The sequence below is a fragment of the Xenopus laevis genome, chromosome 2L (assembly GCF_017654675.1).
Source record: "Xenopus laevis strain J_2021 chromosome 2L, Xenopus_laevis_v10.1, whole genome shotgun sequence".
Taxonomy (NCBI): Eukaryota; Metazoa; Chordata; class Amphibia; order Anura; family Pipidae; genus Xenopus; species Xenopus laevis.
Window position 1 is genome coordinate 150235451 of NC_054373.1, and position 22081 is coordinate 150257531.

At 39.2% G+C, this 22081-nt stretch overlaps 1 protein-coding gene across 1 annotated transcript; it reads left to right on the forward strand.

Moving 5' to 3' along the window:
• Window positions 1–7867: 7867 nt before the first annotated feature.
• tankl.L (TRAF family member associated NFKB activator like [provisional] L homeolog) lies at window positions 7868–19978 on the forward strand. Its single transcript, XM_018247500.2, has 4 exons — window positions 7868–7926; window positions 13187–13310; window positions 14600–15132; window positions 19664–19978. Exons 2-4 carry the CDS (start codon window positions 13199–13201, stop codon window positions 19835–19837), a joined length of 819 nt encoding a protein of 272 aa, XP_018102989.1. The 5' UTR covers window positions 7868–7926; window positions 13187–13198; the 3' UTR covers window positions 19838–19978.
• The last annotated feature ends 2103 nt before the right edge of the window (window positions 19979–22081 follow it).

Here is a 22081-nt window from a genome sequence, read left to right on the forward strand (position 1 = left end):
ATAGTCATCTTCTATCATACTTTATCCTTGCGCTGAAGCTTTTGAGGAGATAGGATCTCAAAGTAGATGATCTTGGTACAACCTCCAGGTGCGCTCTTTTTATGAGGGTGCTAGATGTCTACTTTACTATTCTACTCACCTTGAAGGACTGCATTGGGGACACTCTGGTCAGGAGATTATGTTTTCTCAATAGCAAGAGGTTTCCACTCAAGCTATCTGACCTATACTGACTCTTTGTCAGGGGCAATGGCAAGCATTTGTGGGTGGTTGAAGAAAACTGCCTCTGGAGTGTGGTGTTGAGGTGACCATGCTGAACTGGCCTATGGTGTGTCAGCCAGCACTGCCACGACTATGAGATGCTGTACTTGGTGAGTGTGGTGTGTCAGTATACAAGTCAAACGGGGCATTACAAAATCTATTATGAGAGAACTATGGTACATCCGGTCTTTTTTAGTTCTTCTCTGTGGCTTTGCCTCCCTTCAGCTTCACTTTGGCTCCCAGGCCCCCCTTAAAACTTTAAACCCCAAGACAGTGGGCCCCTTCTACATCCCCTGATGTCAGGCCTGATCACAAAGGCCTAAAAGTAGTGATGGGCGAATTTATTCGCCAGGCGCGAATTCGCGGCGAATTTGCGCGATTCCCCGCCAGCGAATAAATTCGCGAAACTCCCGAGAAAATTCGCTGAAAAAATTCGCCGGCGTCAAAAAAACAAGACGCCGGCGCCGTTTCGCGAAACGGCGCAAATTCGCCCATCACTACCTAAAAGGACATATTAAATGATGTCAAACATTTTTACAGGAGGAACCTGTGCAGGAGAAGCAGCACATGCCTGAACCTGGTAGTGTAGGTGAAGGTGAGGAGTCTGAGCCACAGCACGAAAAGCCACACAGTGATGCAGAGACCCACACAAAGAATACCAGTAACGTCATGGGCCTCAACAACTTCAAGTGACTGATTTCTGTGTACAAACGTCAACATCACAGTAAATTTGAAAGACTTGTTGGAAAAAAACATGCAAGACATCAAGGAAATTAAATATGTAACAAACAAAAATTGAAAGACGTATTCATAGTTGCGTCAGAGTGTTGTTTATATGTATTAGATTTAACACATCACATTCCCAACTTGACACTGAAAACAAAATCTTACTGTTAATTTTTGCTATAGAATAGATAGATAGATAGATAGATAGATAGATAGATAGATAGATAGATAGATAGATAGATAGATAGATGATAGATAGATAGATAGATGATAGATAGATAGATAGATAGATGATAGATCGATCGATCGATCGATCGATCGATAGATGATAGATAGATAGATAGATGATAGATAGATAGATAGATAGATAGATAAATAGATAGTGTATATACAGGTATGGGACCTGTTATGCAGAATGTTCGGGACCTGGGGTATTCCAGATAACGGATCTTTCCGTAATTTGGATCTTCATGCCTTGGATCTTAATGCCTTAAATCTACTAGAAAATCATGTAAACATTAAATAAACCCACTAGGCTGTCTTTGCTTCCAATAAGGATTAATTATATCTTAGAATAATGTATATAGTAGGAATAAACAGCATCAAGGCAGTATTTTCAAAACTGCAAGTGTTTCATTTATTAGCAGTGTCAACACTTCATGTTTCGGGTATAACGAAACTCACAGATGTGTGAAAGTGGGACCCAGTCACAATGGCACCATGATTTTCATTGAGGCAGGTGTTAATCTTTCAATGTACATGACTGGGAGTGTGAATTGTGACTGTATTTCAGTAAATTTAAGGGGCAGATTTATCAAGGGTCAAATTTCGAATTTGAAAAACTTCGAAATTCAAAATCAAAAAGACCAACCGAAATTAAATTCAAAGGTTTTTTTGGCTGAATAGATCTGTTTTCAATCGAATAGGTCCGTATTCGCCCAAATTCAAATCGTACGAATCTAAGTAATATTGCATTCGAATAGTACAATTCAAAGTTTTTCCCAAAAAAACCTTTAGATTTTTCAAAGTCCACCAATTGACTCCAAATGGGTTCTAGGAGGTCCCCAATTGGCTAAAACAGCAATTCGGCAGGTTTTAGATGGCAAATGGTTGACGTTGAATTTTTAAAGAGACAGTACATGATAAATTTAGAATTTTCTAATTTTTTTCAAATTCAAATCGAATTTGGACTATTCCCTAGTCGAAATTTTTTAAATTCGAATTTTCCACTTCGACCTTTGATAAATCTGCCCCTAAGGGTTTAAATGTAGGTGAATTCCCTACCTCTTTAGTTAAACTGAAGACGCCATTCGGATGAGTGGTGAAACATTTTCAAGAAAAACTCTAAGGGGCAGATTTACTAAAGAGCGAATTGGCTAACGTTAGTGACTTTTCACGATGTTACCACCAACAGGGACATTGTCAAATCACTTACAACGCAGGCACCAATTTGTTAGCGAACGGGACCATCGCTAGCGTTCATTCGCACTCTATCGCCAGGCGACTTTCGCTCTGGCGAATGATCATTACCTCTTTCGCCAGAGTTGACTTTGCCACCTCAGACCAGGCGAAGTGCTAAAAAAATTATCGCCTGGTGAATTAATTCACCCATCACTACTAATTAATTTTTCAACTGACCTTCATTATTTATTTGTAATAGTTTTTTTTAATTATTTGCATTCTCTTTCCAGTTTTTCAATGTGGGTCACTGACCCCATCTAAAAACAAACGATCTGTAAGGATACAAACTTATTTTTATTACTCATCTTACTATTCAGGGCCACTCCTATTTATATACCAGTCTACTATTCAAATCAATGCATGGTTGCCAGGGTGATTTGGACCCTAGCAACCAGACTGCTATAATTGCAAACTGGAGAGCTGCTGAATAAAGAGCTAAATAACTCAAAAATCACAAATAAAAAATGAATGAAAACCAATTGCAAATTGTCTCAGAATATCACTCTCTATTTCATACTATAAGTTAATTACGTGCAGCCCAGAAAGTGCCATCTGTTGGAATTGTTCTGCAATTGTCACATACGTCCGGCTACGTGTATTAATGAGATATTAACTCGTCTTGGAAAATGGTTCTTTCACACTACATTATAAGGCCTTTGAAATCGTTAGGGTTTTGCTTACGTATTGGATACTGAACAATCTTGTGACTTCTTCGTTATCATAGTCTTTTAAACAATTTCAATCCCTTTCATTGTCCCAGTGATGAATAGTGATGAAGACTCTTGAGACCATGGGAAATTCTTGTACCTGAACATCCAATATTTAGGAATTTCATTATGTTTTTCCTTCCACAATGAAACACTTAAAATACTGTATGTTTTCAGCTTTATACAGTGAATAATGTGCCATCAAAAAATCAATAAATTAAATATAAGGATATTAGAAGTTCCATGACCATAAAGGGACAGAGTCGCAGGCTTTGGGGAATTCAAACATTGGCTCCAGGGGTGTAACTATAGAGCAAGCAGACCCTGCGGCTGCAGGGGGAGCCCGGGAGGTATAGGGGCCCCATGAGGCTCTAATTCATATACAATTTCAATGACACTTGGTAAAACAGGTCAAACCTTTAGACATTTTGGGGGCCTGAAATATAAATGCTATGGGGCCCAGTAATATCTTATTAAGTCTTTACAATTTGTGGAAAGGCCACCATGGCCCGGGCCTAGGGTGGCAGGATTTTAGGGAGCAACCACACCCATATTGGTTCAGAAACACTGGGGATGCGCAGGAGATACAATGGTTTTTTAAATTTCCTGTGCACAAATCCGTATTGCTATGGTGCTGATGACAAAAATTTGCCCGAATAAAGGAGAGGGGTCCGGGGCGCGAATGGCAATGGGCCCTGGCCCTTTAAACTGAAAGTCTCAGTTCTCCCAAGAGACCTGCTTATCTTAGTTACAGTTGTATCTTTGCTTATCCTAAATAGTTACAAATGTAGCACTGGGTATGTGGGCTTTTCTTGAGATGTTTTTTGCTTAAATAAAAACTTTTTTTAACTGCATGTATTAATGGAGTGCGGTCCGGTTTGTGCCAGCCTACCTTTAAATATTTGCATGGTGTCTCTTATTTAATTACAATTCAGAAACATTGTATCTTTTTCTGGCATTCAGCACAGGGGATCAGAGAGAAACTCTGGACATTTCACTAACAATCCAAGACTGTGGGCTAAGCTGTCAAAATTGTGACTGTCCTGCAAAAAGGGGGACAGTTGGGAGGTATGTTAACTTTGCAGTAGTGATGGGCGAATTTCTCCCGTTTTGCTTCGCCGAAAAAATTTGCAAATTTCCCGCAAAATTTGCAAAACAGTGAAAAATTGTGAAATTGGAAAGTTTTCACTTGAAAATCGGAAATTGATGCTGGCGAATTTTCACAGACGAATTTTCACGGGAGATTTGCAAATTTATTCGCTGGTGGCAAAACGCGGAAATTCGCCGCAAATTCATGCCAGGCGAATTTTTTCTCCCATCACAACTTCGCAGTGGTGAGAGTTCTCTTTGCATTGGCGTAAATTCACCTCTCTTCTCCAGGTGAACTTTCACCAGTGAAAATTCTCCAATTTTGTATTTTCGCCAAGAGAAATTTCTTCAGGTCGAAGATGGCGAACTTCCATGATATAGATAGAGCAGCCACTTTTAAATCTCCACCAACATCACCCTTTCCATGCTAATTTTATCTATGGCGTAAGATTTAGAGATTTGAGATTTTTCCCCACTACTATTGTATGGGAAAATACACTGGCAAATTTTAACAGAGAATTTATGCCAGGAGAAAATCCAATCACCACTTTTTCTCTTGAAAAAGTGAACTGACGATTTTTAATAAATAAGAGATGTGTTGTGAAAATACACCTGGCGAAGTGAGGTGAACTTTGGTGAAGTAAGATGAGAGAAAATTCACAATTTAGTAAATGTGCCCCCAAGTGTCTACAGACAGCTTTCAGGCCTTAATGCTAACATTTACTTTCTATGCTTGCTCATCAGTGACATCACCAAACCCCATTTTTAACTGATAATTAGTGATGGGCAAATTTCTCCCAATTCACTTTGCCGAAAAATACACAAATTTCCATCGATAATTCACGTAACGGTGAAAAATTTGCAAAAAAAGTGATAAAAACTCGAAACTCGTGTCCAATTTTGGACGTGCATCAGAAAAGTAACTCACGTCAATTTTGACGCTGGCATTGAAGTGAATGGGCGTCCAAATAGTGTTGACGCACAACGATTTTGACGCGAACAACTTTTCGGGCGCGAATGCAAATTTTTTTGCCATCAGAGAATTTCGCAGGTGATTCACAAATTTTTTCACCAGTGGCAAAATGTGGAAATTTTCCTGCTAATTCGGGACATTTTATTCACCCATCACTACTGATGATATTAGTGAACATTGCTTACAAGGATATATTTAAAGGCTATTCATAAATCTAGTAACCTTGTATGACCTTTTATTTTTAGATACAGCGATTTTTGTGCTCTGTATGTTGCTAGATGATCATTAGTTTACATTTAGTGGAACTCCACCACCACCTACTGGGATCAAAATATATTACACAAGCAAGGAAGCTTCTCAACAAAGTTATATTCTTTTACCTTTTTTGCTTTAATAATTCAGTTCACTGAATATAAACAAAAAAAACAAACAAGTATAATAAACACGATATGGATGGCTATAATCCAAGGGTGTCACTACTTATATAGTTATATTGTAAATTAAGAACACCATAGGACTCATCATCCCCCAGGAAGCCATATAATATATTAAACCGAAAATACAAAATATACATAAAATGTCGATGTTTACTAGTCAATTATGCCAACACAAAATTATTAAAAACACATTAAAACCAAAAGACCCTTCTAGGAGGAGGGCACCCTTTTTTTCCATAAAAACAGCCAGTAATTGTTACAATATAATAATACAATCACAGTCACAGTAAATAATACTCTTAGATAATGGTGGTTCACCTTCCATTTAAGGGCTCTTACAGACGAGCGTTTCTACCTGCTCTCCCCTGCGTTCCGTTTTTCTGCGTTCAGCTGCATTTTTTCCAATGGGGCTGTACTCACACAGGCAAATGTAGGCGCCAAACGCAGGTTGAGACGCAACATGCTGCATTTTTCCTGCGTTCGGTGCCTACACGCGCCTGTGTGAGTACAGCCCCATTAGAAAAAATGTAATGCGTCTATCCCTGCGCTCCCCTGTGGCTGAACGCAGAAAAACGGAACGCAGGGGAGCAAAGGTAAAAACGCTCGTCTGTAAGAGCCCTAAAGTTGGTGTGTTATAATAGGAGTAATCATAGTATGCAGGCTTCACCCATAGAGACTGTGCAACATGTGAATGAATCCCAATAAGTGACTTTAGTCTCTTGTATAACAAAAATATCTCCCATAAAGGCAATTATACTGGAATCCAAATTACTTTGATGTAGGATCAAACAAATGGCTCATATCTTTAGGTACACTGTTTTACTGGTGTGAGAGTTGTAGTACAATACACAACACATGTCAAAATAGGAACAGAATACACGTTGCTAATACCAATCCATCACAGATGTAGCTGAAGTGAACTTGGAATGCCGCACCTGCTGTTCCAAAGACCGCCATGATCACAGTGTCGGACTGGGGCACCTGGGGCCCACCAGAGGACTTGACTCCGAGTGCCCCCTGCATAATCATGTAAGCCTGCTTGGCTGCTAATTAGGAGGTGCAGCATGTAATATATGGAATAAACCTTTATTGTGATATGCCCTCGTTAGCATGTACCCCCCCAACCTATTGACACTTTCTTTAGCCAGTAATGAGCATTCCATAATCCAGATATGCCAGTAAGGTCCCTGCAGATGGAGAATTGCATTAACCCCCTACATGCCAGTAAAAGATCATTGCATATAGCAGATTTAGAGCAGCGAATTGGCACCCCATATGTTGCCTCTTTCCCCTTCCTAATGTTCCCGCCATTCCCTTCCATGTTTACATTCTATGCTGTCATTCTCAGGTTCTAAAAACTTGATTCAAATTGATTTGGATCAAACTAAATTATATGCAATTAAATTAAATAAATTGAATATCAAATTAAAATCATATTAATAAGCTAACTAATATGCAAATCATGTTCATGTTCGACTTATATGTATCTCGTGAATTGATTTACGTTACTGTGACTATCATGTTTTTGATTATATTGCTGGAACCCCCCGGTGTTTTTAATGTGTGTATAAATATGTTGTCAGCAGGGGGCGCTTTTGGCTTCTGACGATGTGACCGATATAGTCACGAAACGCATATAGCCATGCACTCCCCTGTTTTGTTTCATCCATTTTTGATTTTTCATATGTGTTTTTAAATGAACTAATAAACATGGATTTTTTACACTTATCCTTACCTATATGGTAATCTCTACCCCTACCATTGAGCAAGTGAATGCGCCTTTAATTGAATCGTTTGTCTAATACCACGTGACCAGAGTGGAACGACCAGATGGAGGGATAGAGCTCTCACCTTACCCCGTATGTGGAGTTTGTCTTTGCTACATGTGTGTAGGTATGTGCACTGGGATTCATTTGGAGGGGATGAACTTGATGGAATCTGGTCTTTTTTCAACCCAATTAACTATGTAACTATGCATTTACCACTGTTGTGCATCATCTGAGTAAGGCCACATTTTATAAAACTTTCTAGAATTTAATAAGCAACATGTGAGAGAAATGCATGTTGCACATCTGCCGGAGTGTGCATGTACAAGAGTTGGCTTGTGTATGATAGTATGACAGATAATAGGCATTACATGCGATCAGCGTTTCCTGTTTTTCTGCCACTTGCAGGTTTCAGTTTCATTGTTGTAGGACAGGGAACTTCCCCTGAGTATTTTTAGTTTGCTCACAGCCGCAGTATAACAGCAGACGGCAAGAGGCAAGGAGCAAGTGTAAGTCTCTTGTAGATACCAAAATGCCAACATTGATACAAATTATCTCCAATATTTTGTGTTGTGAATGTGTAGATGTGTGTTGTGAATGTGTAGATTGCCTAATGTACAGTATGGCGCTGCATGAGTGAGCAAGGGAAGGCTGAGCCCATGTATTAACTGCACCTTTATCATAGTGTATGTTTCCTCCTTTAATTCTGAACTGCAGCTCTGTGTGCACTCTGCCACGTTCAATTCACTGCATTTACAGTTTAGCCATTTGAGCCAATGTTTGGAGGTGGTGAGGACAGCAACATGAGTGGAGGGTTTGCTAACTCGGGCAATTCATATATTGATTAATATATAAGGGAAATTCCTGTGGCAGTAGAATGCAAAAGGGGAATTGCAAGCAAATTGATACCATTGATACTCAACAATGCACTACTCTTATTGTAACTACAGTACAGTAAAAGGATATGTAAACCCCGAATACCAACACTAACTATATTAAAGACATTAAAAGGATTGTTCACCTTCCAGGACTTTTATTAGTTCAGAGAGTTCTCCAGAAATAAAGACTTTTTTTCAATGACTTTCTATTTTCTATCTGTGACCATTTTTTACTAATATTGAAATTGAAAGTTTAATTTTTCACTTTCTCATGTCTTACTAAAGCAGCTCTGCGAGGGGGAGGGGGGATCCGTGTAATCTGATCTAAATTGATATACATTTGTTGATACATTTCTTCTCTTTGTCCCTGCTGAGCAGAATCCCTGTGTTTAATTAAAGGGGTTGTTCACCTTCCAAACACTTTTTTTCCGTTCAGTTGTTTTAAGATTGTTCCCCAGAAATAAAGACTATTTTTAATTACTTAAATCTTCAGGCGACTTCGGAAAACATAGCTTTCCGAGTGCCATCCTGCCGGCGATTTCCATTTTAGCCTGTGGTAAGGCAGTTTGGGGAGATTAGTCGCCCCGAAGAAGAGCAGATTTGTTGCCGGGTGACTATCTCCCCAAATCTGACCGTCTGTCTCTGTCCTCAAAGTTGAATGTTCCTGTCTCTGGTCTGTCTGGCAGCTCAGTAATTCAGGTGCAGACTCTAAACTGTTACAATTCTCCAACATTTAGTTGATACATTTCTCAGCAGCATCTCTGGAGTATTAGCAACTATTGTATCAATTCTAACAGCTGCCTGTAATGAAACACAGTGATTTTGCTCAGCAGGGACAAAGATAAGAAATGTATCAATTGAATATATCAATTTAGAACAGATTACAGGGTCGGCGACCCCCCCTTACCAGAGCTGCTTTAGAAGGTGAAAAATTATACTTTAGACTTCAATATTAGAAAAACAATGACATATAGAAAACAGAAAGTAATTGGAAAAAGTTATCATTTCTGGTGATCTATCTGAAAACAACTAGTTGTTTGAAGGTGAACAACCCTTCAAAGGCAGCTGTTAGAATTGATACAGTAGTTGCTAATATTCCACAATTGCTACTGAAAAATGTACCAAATGATGCATCAAATTGTAACAGTTCAGAATCTGCACCTGGATCATTGAGCTGCGAGACTAAAACACCAGAGACAGGAACATTCAACTTTAAACTTTAATTCTTGAAAAACTGTGAAAAGTAGAACTTGGGAAGCAATTAAAAAAGTCTTTATTTCTGGTGAACAAGCTGAAAATTAATAATTTTCAGAGCATTGTTTATTAAAGGGGAACTCTGGCTTCCAAACCAAAATCTGATCAAAAGGCCCACATAACCCTTCAATTTATCCATCACTGTTACCTGTTTCTTCAAAAATTATGAATAAATGCCATTTTCTTTGCTGGAATCGAGCTGTTCTCTTTCTGCATCATTTGAAATCCTGGCAGGGGAGGAGGGACTAAACACTGATGTTACAAATTGTAACAACTTCTCCATAGCTTACAGACAGCATGCAGGAACTACATAACCCACAATGCATTGCACTGTGATGTTGTGTTCCATATTGAAATCACATGTGCAGGGAATTGTGGGGTTTGGAGGATGCAGGCTAAGGACAGCTGGTTGTTGATACAAAGTAACAGTAGTCAGCCAGCTCAGCAAAGTAGTCAGACAGATCAGCAGGAGAGCAGGGGCTATAAGGGAACTGTTCAAAACTATTAAAAATCATGAAAATTCAGCATATTTTTTAATTGATGTATATTGGAAAGTTGTTTGAAATTTTGTTTACTTTTCAAAAATCTTAAGTTGTGTTTGTGTGGAGTTCCCCTTTAAGTAAGTGAGTTTTGGCAAAGCTGGTGCATTTCAGTAACGAAGAGTGTGACTTATTCATTGGCTGTGTTCTTAGTTAGCTCTTAAAAATGGTTAAAAGTACTCAACTACAAAGGCCACAAGAAGCAGTGAGGAACTGAATGCAATTGCTACAAACCTACAGTTTATGTTGTCATTTGCACTTGACTCTTGCCCCAGAGTTTGAACGTCTGAATAGAGAGGTCCTGGAAGAAACATAAGCAATAATCAGCATGACAGTGACAATAATTTTGAAGCCTCACAGTTAATCTGTATTTTGGTTGCTGGGAAACACCTCCCGACAACCAGATAGGATTTTCAGTTGCAGACTGCAATTTTAATAATTAAATAAACAAAATAAGAAAACATTCTGAATACTTCGTGATTGCTTAGAATTTAGATTTCAACTTAAAGGTCAACTTTCATGGGCGTAACCTTGGGGGCCCGGGTAAGCCCATGTAAAAAAAAATTCAGGCCCACTCTGCCCCACACAAATTGGCCAGACCAAATCTGAGATCATTTTTCAATGGTTTTCAAATCCATCTGATCAATACATGGCCAGTTTTCAACCAGATATTGATTGGGCTTCATACATGCGATTATAAGCTGCTGCCTCTAAAGGGAATGAGTCGACCAGTGTATTGATCCATGTACGGCCATCTTAAGGCCAAGTTATAATTAGGTGTGCACCACAAGGCTGCAAGATAAATATGAATTCTAACATTCAGCCACCAGAAGTTAAATGCACAAACATTCATTGCAGCACGTGTGCTGTTTAATTCAAGGAACATTTCTGATATTCATAGGCCTGAAAGGAAAGTACTTTTGCAATACTTCCTTAGCTTATTATTATGAAATGTTAGCAAAGCACTTCTGCTAAAATCAGCATCTTCTGTAAAGGTCTCATTTTCCCCAAATGTGTAAGAGGAAAGCTGAAGTCAGAGTAGTTCCCGCAACAAGAACCTTAATGATAGCATAATATCTAATGTAAAAAAAAAGTATTGCTTAAGACAGGGGTCCCCAACCTTTTTTACTTGTGAGCCACATTCAAATGTAAAAATAGTTGGGGAGCAACGCAAGCATGAAAAAAGTCCCTTGGTGTGTCAAATAAAGTCTATAATTGGCCTTTTGGTAGCCGCTTTGTGGACTGGCAGCCTACAAGAGGCTCAACTTGGCAGTATACTTAGTTTTTATGCAATTAAAACTTGCTTTCAAGCTTGGAATTCAAAAATAATCACCTGATTTGAGGACCCTGAGAGCAACATCCAAGGGGTTGGAGAGCAACATGTTGCTCACGAGCCACTGGTTGGGGATCACTGGCTTAAGACTTCTGGGCAGAGTTCATGTGACAGCTTTACATGCCCGTCTCCTCCATATAACACAGGGAGAACCAACACCAACAGGTGTTGATGTTATAAGATAGAAGATCATTTAATTGATATAATGGATTTTTAATGGATCTTTAGTTTAAGCTTTCAATAAATATTGCATTAAAGGGGTTGGTCATACTTTTTCCAGTTCAGCTGTTTTAAGATTGTTCCCCAGAAATAAATACTTTTTTCAATTACTTTCCATTATTTATTTTTTTACTGTTTTTCCAAAATCTAAGTTTAAAGTTAAATGTCCTTGTCTCTGGTGTTTGAGTCTGGCAGCTCAGTAATTCAGGCGCAGACTCTAAACTGTTACAATTTTGCAACATTTAGTTGATACATTTCTCAGCAGCATTTCTGGAGTATTAGCAACTATTGTATCAATTCTAACAGCTGCCTGTAATGAAACCCAGAGATTCTGCTTAGCAGGGACAAAGATAAGAAATGTATCAACTAAATGTATCAATTTAGAACAGTTTATAGCAGGGGTCTCCAACCGCCGGGCCACGGGCCGGACACTCCTGCACTGGGCTGCCGAGCCCAGCCCACAAAAACGCGACGCGATGAATTGGACACCGAATTGGATGCAACGTGTCAAAACTTGCTGCCGACCACCGCCAACCCTGCCACCCAACCCGCGCCGATCCCACCCCCGGTTCTTGCAAAAAAAAATAATTTTTTTCACTGGTCCCCAGTCCAAAAAAGGTTGGGGACCGCTGGTTTACAGGGTCTGCGAACCCCCCCTCCCAGAGCTGCTTTAGAAGGGGAAAAATTACACTTTACACAATACTTTTCAATATTAGAAAAATAGTGATGTATAGAAAATAGAAAGTAATTGGAAAAAGACGTTATTTCTGGTGATCTAAAAACAAACAAATAGGGTGAACAACTGTTCACCCTATTTGAAGGTGAACAACATCTTTAAAGTAATGTAATATAAAACCTGCTCATTTGCAGAACAAAAAGTTTTGAAATTCCAAGGTGGACTCTTAACTTGAGCTTAAAGCAAGAGATCCAACCATGCTCTATTTATTGATCAATAATTCTTACTGCAGTACTTGCTTGGGTGACTTTAAGCACAGGTTAAAAAGTAAACTAAAACTGTCAGTGGTTGGAGTAGTTCCTGATTCTGTAAGAAGTTCAGCTTTGTATCCCTGCCTAATATTTTTAGTCAGCATTCGAATCGCTTTTTGGTCTGCGGCCACCGTAACTTGCCTTGAACAGTTGGTAAGAGTTTAGAGAGCTCATGCGTATTCTACACTAGAAGAGTAGAAAATCCTTTGTAGATTATTACAAAAAAACTGTGTATTTTTTCTCATACGATAATAAATCCTAAAATAGTCCAGGTTTTGCTTTAAGCCTGATTAGCCCGTGTACGCATCAAACTGCTGATATTAGAGAAGAAAACAGAAGATCATTTCTTCAGAATTAGAAATGTTGCAGTCTAGTTATAATTCTCAACATATGGGGAAATTCCAATCAATCTTAGTGTGAATTCTCAAATGATAACTTGAGAGAACAATAACAATAAAAATGGGCTTGCTCTGACGGTCAAGGACAACATCATCAGCCCCTGGTTTCAGTTCTCTTTTTTGATGTAGTTCTGTAAATTCTTCTTTCTGCTTCTCATCAGGCTAAGTGGGCAATGGAAGATGCATTTTTAGCCCTTTGTGAAGAAGTCCGGTTGCTGCAAACTAAATGCAGAAAACAGGCAGAATTACTTGAAAAGCTGCTTGCAGTAAAAGGCATTAGCAATGGTAAGTAAGCAAAGATAAAACTCCTGTAAAGACAGAGAGGGCGCCCATGACTTCTCTTGAAAATAACAATATATGAACAATACCTTAAGCCTAAATCTGTCTCTCACTGTTGTGGGTGCAATTGTGAGTAGCTCTAGTGCTCAGACAAATTTTTATAGAAGAAAATAATTGCTGGTCCTGTCACACTATTAGTCAAAAATGTCACTGTGTCACCAAGTTTAGAAACTCAATTGTAAATAGAATCTCTGATGCACATTATTAAGATGTGTAAGATTCTATTCTATTGTAACCAACAGCAACCAGTTAGACATGTGAGTTTATTATTCTAGTTGCTACTGCACTTGATGCAAAATTGATCCTAAATTATGCAAATTCTACAGTAAAATACTCCATAATGTTATTTAAAACAATACATAATAATAAGCCCAATAAAGTGTACATGTATGGGATTTGTTATCTTATCCAGAATGGTCAGGACCTAGGGTTTTCTGGATAAGGGATCTTTTCATACTTAAGTCTGCTAAAAAAAAAAAAACATTATGTAAAACCAATAGGATTGTTTTGCCTCTAATAAGCATTAATTACAAGGTACTGTTTTATTATAACAAAGAAAATGGAAATCATTTAAAATGTGAAATTATTTGATTAAAATTGAGTCTATGGGGTATATTTATCAAAGAGTGAAGTTAGAGATGGCTGCAGTCTGTTAAGAGTGAAATTCCGCCACTCTCCATTCATTTCTATGGGATTTTTTTATCAATGGGTGAAAGCATGTGTGGGATATATTCAGCAGCCTCAGCCCCCAGCCATAAAGTCTTTTCTGATGCTGCCACACACATCCCCCCCGCACGTGTACTTTTTACGGCACGTTAGCGTGACTAGGGGAGGTATGGAGAGGGAATGCAGGGAGCAGGTCTGGGCTGGCGTGGCCCAAAAAATCCGGGCCCACCAGATTTTTTCCTGGTGTCCCATCGGCCCAGTCCGACCCTGGTTGTCTTGAGCAAATTCCTTGAACTACATCTACAGTGGCTATTTTTTTGTTTACGTTTTTTATATGTTGAGAGCATTTATTATGCAAGGTATCCTGTTTTTTTCTTAATGGAACCCTGTGGTAGTTGTTCTGGGTCAACGTGTGGTCTAGCCTATCACCAATGTGTGTAGGTCAGTTAGGTTTTGTTTTGTGCAAGCAGTTAAACAGCACTGTCAAATGTAACCCAAAGGATGGAATTTGCTAGAGTGTCTATCAGCAGAGATTTGAAAAATATTTATCCCATGCTTATTTATCACAGAGATGCCCATTTCAAAACCTATCCAATGTACTGATGTTGGAAACCCTACATGCTCAGAATGTCCTTTCATCAGATTGCAAGAGAAGCAAGACCAAAGTGTGGAATCCTCAGATACAATGGAAGATAACAATACCACATCTCTAGCAGAAGATATTAGGGGAAACCCTAGTGTCTTGTTGGATTTTGATGTGAAATTCCCACCAACCACAGAAAATTTCAGTTTTCTAGCGAGTGAAGTTGAGAAACATAAGCTTGATGTTGGTCATTCCAGTGGTGATAAAGATGGCAGTAACGCTGATCTTGAATCATTTATTAAAAACTATACACCACAATTTCCAAATATCAATGGGGGAAAAAGAACTTGTGATACCACAGCTGGAGGTCTTCACTGTTTAATTCCAGTTGGAGCAGATCTCAGTATGTCTAATTTATATGATGAAGATCTTTGCTTTCTACAGTCAAAGGATATATCTCTTGGAGTGTGTCTGGCACCAAAGGATCAATATTTATTTGGAGTGAAAGGACCAGTTCAGGTATGTTGGTTTGTGATGTTGTGCTCAGATATGCAATACAGTTACACTGGCCACACATAGGTAGATGTGTTATCAGGACATTTTACTGCTGTATGGATCAAATGCACTAAACTGACAGATAAGCTTGGCTGAAGTATTTGAAAGAGGTGGATCTCCATTACTTTGTCTTTTAATGTATCTGTCCTGCAGGAGCTGGGATTGCCCCATCTATATTCTCTTCTCCAAAAGTTTCTATTAGACAATAGTATACAGAGTCGGACTGGGGTATCTGGGACCAACTGGGTACCCAACTCAAGGGCCTACCACGCAGTTGGGACCACCACCCAGCCACTGCCACTCCCTCTTCACCCCAAAACAAAACAGCTCCCATTCCACTGCATTTTATACACTGTTAAAAAAATAGAGATAACGTATGTTTTAGAGTGGAATTCGCAGCAGCAGAACGGGGAGTGGTGGTGGCTGGGGCATCTGGCTTGAGGGCAGGTGGTAGAGCCCACCTAGGTCTTGGCCAACCGGGATTTTTCCCAGTTTGAACCCATTTGTATATTACATGATAAAGGATCATTCTGGGGTCATTTATAAACACCAGGCAAATTTGCATCTGGACAGTGATCCATGGCAACAAATCAAAAGTTTATCTATAGAAATAAGTCAAATCAACTGGACTTGCTGTGTTTTTTCCTTGAAGATGTGTCCACCAGTCATCCAACTGGCTTTCTCAATTCAGAATAACTTGTAAATCTTCCTTCGAGAATATATATCCTCTGAAATGTTGCTCCAACCAGCATAATCTATTTATCACAATGATGTCATTAAATTAGGTGTTGATTGTATTAGCAAGATTGGAGCTTTGATGTGTTCTTAAACCTTCCAGGGAGAGGTATGTGGCAGACAATAGATGTCGCACCACCCCTCTATTCAGACTTGGTTTTTCAGTTTTTATATATATATATATATATATGGCTTCTTTAACATCTCTTTTAAACCAGTCGCTTTCCCAGTCTAGAACACCAGACTACCGGTAAAGGTGGAAAACAGGACAGGAGAAAGAACTTGGTCCTCCCATATGTAGCTGGGGTGTCAGAAAAACTTAGAAGGATTTTTAATAAACACCACATCCCTATCTGCTTTAAACCCAGCAACACACTGAGGCAGCAACTAGTTCACCAAAAAGACCCCATCCCAAAGCACAAGAAGAGTAACATTGTGTATGCAGTGCAGTGCAGTAAGGAATGCTGTGATCTGTATGTGGGGGAAACCAAACAACAGTTACACCAGCTTATGGCTAGAGATGTCGCGAACTGTTCGCCGGCGAACTTGTTCGCGCGAACATCGGGTGTTCGCGCTCGCCGGAAGTTCGCGAACGTCGCGCGACGTTCGCCATTTTGGGTTCGCCATTGTTGGCGCTTTTTTTTGCCCTCTCACCCCAGACCAGCAGGTACATGGCAGCCAATCAGGAAGCTCTCCCCTGGACCACTCCCCTTCCCTATAAAAACCGAAGCCCTGCAGCGTTTTTTCACTCTGCCTGTGTGTGCTGAAGAGATAGTGTAGGGAGAGAGCTGCTGCCTGTTAGTGATTTCAGGGACAGTTGAAAGTTTGCTGGCTAGTAATCGTTTTGATACTGCTCTGTTATTGGAGGGACAGAAGTCTGCAGGGGTTTGAGGGACATTTAAGCTTAGGTAGCTTTGCTGGCTAGTAATCTACCTTCTACTGCAGTGCTCTGTATGTAGCTGCAGTGGGCAGCTGTCCTGCTTCTGATCTCATCTGCTGACTGCTGCAATAACAGTAGTCCTTGTAAGGACTGCTTTTATTTATTTTTTTGTTGTTTTACTACTACTACTACTACTACTACTATAAGAGCCCAGTGCTATTAGTCTAGCAGTGTTGGGGAGTGGGACTGGTGTGCTAATCTGCTGCTCCTAGTAGTTCAGCAGCACCAACTTTAATTTTTTTTTTTAATATTCATTTTTTTTTATTTTACTTTTTTTTATTTTACTACCGCTGTAGTAGTGTATAAGTTGACCTTTTAGGCATTATTTGCCCTGTAGGCATTATTTGCACACTGTTTTCTTCAACCCGCCATCGAGCTGTGTGACCTTGTTCACATTCTGTCTAAATATCCATAATATTACCGTCTCCAGAAAAAACACCGGAGTCACTTTTTTCAAGCAGCCATAATATATTTTACGTAATCCGTATCCACCGCTGTAGTAGTGTATACGTTGGCCTTGTAGGCATTATTTGCACACTGTTTTCTTCAACCCGCCATCGAGCTGTGTGACCTTGTTCACATTCTGTCTAAATATCCATAATATTACCGTCTCCAGAAAAAACACCGGAGTCACTTTTTTCAAGCAGCCATAATATATTTTACGTAATCCGTATCCACCGCTGTAGTAGTGTATACGTTGACCTTGTAGGCATTATTTGCACACTGTTTTCTTCAACCCGCCATCGAGCTGTGTGACCTTGTTCACATTTTGTCTAAATATTGATAATATTATCGTCTCTAGAAAAACCACTTGAGTTACTTTTTTTCAAGCAGCATTCATATATTTTACGTAATCCGTATCCACCGCTGTAGTAGTGTATACGTTGACCTTGTAGGCATTGTTTGCCCAGTTTTTTTGGCCACAGCCACTGAAGCACAGAGGCCAGAAAAAATATGCCATATAAATGCTGAAAATAGTCATTTTTTGCCATACGTTGACTCAACGTATATGGCGAAAAATGACTATTTTCAGCATTTATATGGCATATTTTTTCTGGCAACTGTGCTTCAGTGGCTGCGTCCAAAAAAACTGGGCAAACAATGCCTACAAGGTCAACGTATGGCAGTTGTTTAAAGAGAACAGTAGATTACTAGCCAGCAAAGCTACCTAAGCTAAAATGTCCCTCAAATCCCTGCAGACTTCTGTCCCTCCAATACAGAGCAGTATCAAGCAGATTACTAGCCAGCAAACTTACTATCATCTGTCCCTGAAATCACTAACAGCTCTCCCCCTACACTATCTCTTCCAAGCACACACAGGCAGATTTTTCAGATACATTTTTGCCCTTGATCCCCCTCTGGCATGCCACTGTCCAGGTCGTTGCACCCTTTAAACAACTTTAAAATCATTTTTCTGGCCAGAAATGTCTTTTCTAGATGTTAAAGTTCGCCTTCCCATTGAAGTCTATGGGGTTCGCGAACCGTTCGCGAACCGCTCGCATTTTTGCGCAAGTTCGCGAATATGTTCGCGAACTTTTTTTCCGACGTTCGCTACATCCCTACTTATGGCGCAGCACAGAATAGCCAGCTCCTATGGTCAGACCTCAGCCGTGTACCTACATCTAAAAGAAAAGGACACATGTTTGAAGACTGCCAAGACTAGATTCTAGACCTGGAGAGCGAATGGTTTAAAAGAGGTGTTAAAGAAGCCATATATGTTAAAACTTTAAAACCAAGTCTGAATAGAGGCGGGGGTGTTGATGATTGGTTGCTATGGGTTACTGCCCAGGTGCAAATTTGGCCACTGTTTATAAAGTTGCTCCTAGTATGCATGTGCATTACCATTATAAATGCTGATGGCAGATACTGTATACTGGATTGTCTGAAATGGCAAAACTCATAGATCTTACCAGAGTGGTTAGTTGCCTTCAGGCATTACTGTTACATCATGGGAGAACTTTGATGCCATACTTCCCTTTTGCCTCACATCAGCTTTTCAAAAATGCCAACTGATTATGCTTACTTCTGTGTTTCAGAATAACTGGCAAAGAAATCTTGCTCAGCATATTAATATTTGCCTTTTTTCATGTTCCTCTATTGTTATTTGCTAAAATGATGTATAATTTAGTATACAATAGTATTCCAAGTGGTCATAAATAGCTAAATCTCTTGTATATGGTAAAGTGTCAGGCAAGGCCAGCTGGTCTGGCATTTTTAGTCATTGCAACATGTATTTCACAAAATATGTAAAACCTGCCGAGTTCATGTAGAAGTCCTCCTCTGATGAAGCACCCATTGCAAAACGTGTCAGGACTCAGGAGGGAGTGGTTAACATGAGGTATTCAGACAGGGAAAAGACAATGCCATGTGGTATGATATGAGTTTATTTTTCACTAAAATGTAATTTATTGTTGTAGTGTTTGTTCACTAATAAACATAACTGTGCATATCTTTTTGATTATTTGCTTAGTGCTATTGGACCTTGGCACGTTGCTAACCTATAGACAGTATATGGCCTTGATATATGTTTTATAATTCATGTAGAAGTCAATGGCAGAGGTCCAGTGACCCATTTGAAGTTGTTAATAGCCTTCCTGACATTCAAGTATTTTTTCGAGTTTAGTTTAATTCGATTTGAGTTTTCAAGCTGGTAATATTTGTTCGAGTTTGAGGCGTTCCAGTTTTTTCTTAAATAACCTCCCATTCGAGTTGTGAGTATATTCAAATTTATTAGAGTAAAAAAAATCAGATAAATTCAAAATCTGACCTTTGGAAAATCTGGACCTTGATGCTAACCGCGTTCTCTTTTCTTTCTCTTAGCCCTGCTGGAGTCCAAGCGGCCTCTCTGGAGAATGCCAGTTTGGCTGTGAAATGGATATGAATTCTGATGTTGGCCTCAGCTCTCAGATATGTGAATTCTGCCAGGCTATATTTCCAGCTGGAGCTGCGACCAAAGGAGAGTATCTTCGACATATAACTGGGCATGTGGAATGAGCATCAGCATCTGCTCACTCAGCAGGGAAATACCTATTTGGTAGAAGACAGAATTCACCATGATGGCCTGATAAATAATCTTCTATGACACTGTGGTTCTAGACAAACATATTTCTCAATAAAGCTGGATTATATTTTTTATTTTAGGTATAATGATTCAGAGGACCCCTATCTTCTACCATGGGTACAAATTATACAAGTGCAACATTTCATTGCAACCAATCAGCTATTAGCTTTGACCAGTCTAATGAGAAAGGCCAAAGGAATTTTGGTATTGTACTATGTTGTGTTGTTTTTTTGCTGTAGTCTGGCCCAATTACTCCCACTTGAAGTATTGAGCCCCATTGGTGTGAAGCTCTGCTTGACACCTTTGCCTTATTTATATCCTCCAAAGATTTAATTGTGAAACCATCAAGAGGCCATTATCATGAATTTCAGGTAGCAAATGGAAACAGGCTTTTGTGGTCATGGGCCAAGAAGTGGGACTAAACTGTTATATCGGAATTGGTTTTTACTAAAGTGTCATGCCTGAAATGTATATGTTCAAAAACTCTATTCTTACTGTACGTAGTCTTTGTTGAGCCCATTACACGCAGGTGCAATACCCTAGTGCCCTTTATTGAATTCAGATTTCCACAATCTCTCTCCAGAACACAGCAAGTATCATACATTATTTCGAACAGCAAGTAGTCTCCAAACCACCAAATAATAATTTTCTAAACAGGAGGGCTTAATGTCACACATCCCAATTGTTGCAGTTTTTGCTAAACTTCCCTGAACAGTGGACTTCAATTGGCGGGGGTGGGGGGCCTGTAAAATAGGATAGTCAGATTGGGGTTGTATCTGTGCATAATGGGGTATGTATATCTGCCATTATCTACAGACTGGAGAAGGCTTTTGGTGAAGTGCATGCTGATCGCCATGACGTTTTGTCAAAATGTTACCTGACTTACTTCACTATTCAGCCCACTCTTTCCCTTACACGATCAGCATGACAATTTTGAATGTAAAGTCATTTTCATATGTATCACTATAAATTCTGAGGTTCAGATTTACTAGCAGACTACACATGGGGCTGTATTCCTAGCTGGGGCAGTTAGAAACGTAATATATTATTTATAATATGAATAGCCTGTCTTGCCTTCTATGGTGTTAAATTATTATCATTTTAAACAAAACAAGTTGTCGTTTAATCTACTTGTAGATGATGAAATAATGTATTGAAAAAGTAAAATTAGCTACGCAGGAGGAGCAGGATGAAGATATCCAAACTGATTACCAGTCTTGCATTGTACAGGTAGAGCACATACACATTGTGATCACTGTGGCCTATAGGTTTCTCTGTCTTGGTGCTGTAGGCAAGAAGTGATTACGTAGAAATAGCAATGGAGTAAGTAACAAAGGATCACAGTTTGTGTACACAATGAACAAACAGGCTTCTGCCACTGCACAAATCTAAAAGGATTTGTGATTCATGGGTTATGGTTCAACCATCAGGTTGCTAATGAACTACAATAACAAGAGGGGCCCGCTGTACTCCGATCCCCATCATCCCACTAAAAAACTTACAAATGAACACAGAGCACTATACTGATGGTGTTTAAGTATATATGAAACTAATTTCACCTGCACTAAAGATCTGAGGTGGGGAATATTACACTGATAATTGTGTGAATGGAATCACCTTGAGGTGTAATTTTACTAAAAATGCAGCACTATATTTTTCTTGTTTTCTTCTCCATTTTCCTTTCTTCAAGGTACGATCGGTAGCATTTTTTGGAACATTTGAAATCCATAAATTTATCCACAGGTGAAACAATTTTGGAAAAGGCTAATTAAATAAATTATTTAATAAATTAAATAATTTTTTCAGGCAAAGCGACCCGTCATTTGCTTTATAAATACTCTGTAGTTCTAAATAAACAAACATCAGCAGTCTAAACTGTATTCTTATTGTTTACCACCAGGGTGCAGGCTAATACTGGTAAGGAAGTCACAGTTGAGGAAATGCCATGCTGCATAGAGAAATAGATCTACGGTATGTTTGTATTTAGTTATGTTTTAGAACTAACGTTGGCTGCATTAATGGTACAGGTACCAGTCTCCTGGATGTCTCATACAAATGCATAAGAAAAACACATTTGAAACTGATTTTATAATAATGAAAAGCAGTTTGCAAATAATTACAGAAGTTGTGGGGAGCAACATTTGACATGTATAGAATAGAAGGTTACCAAAGACTAG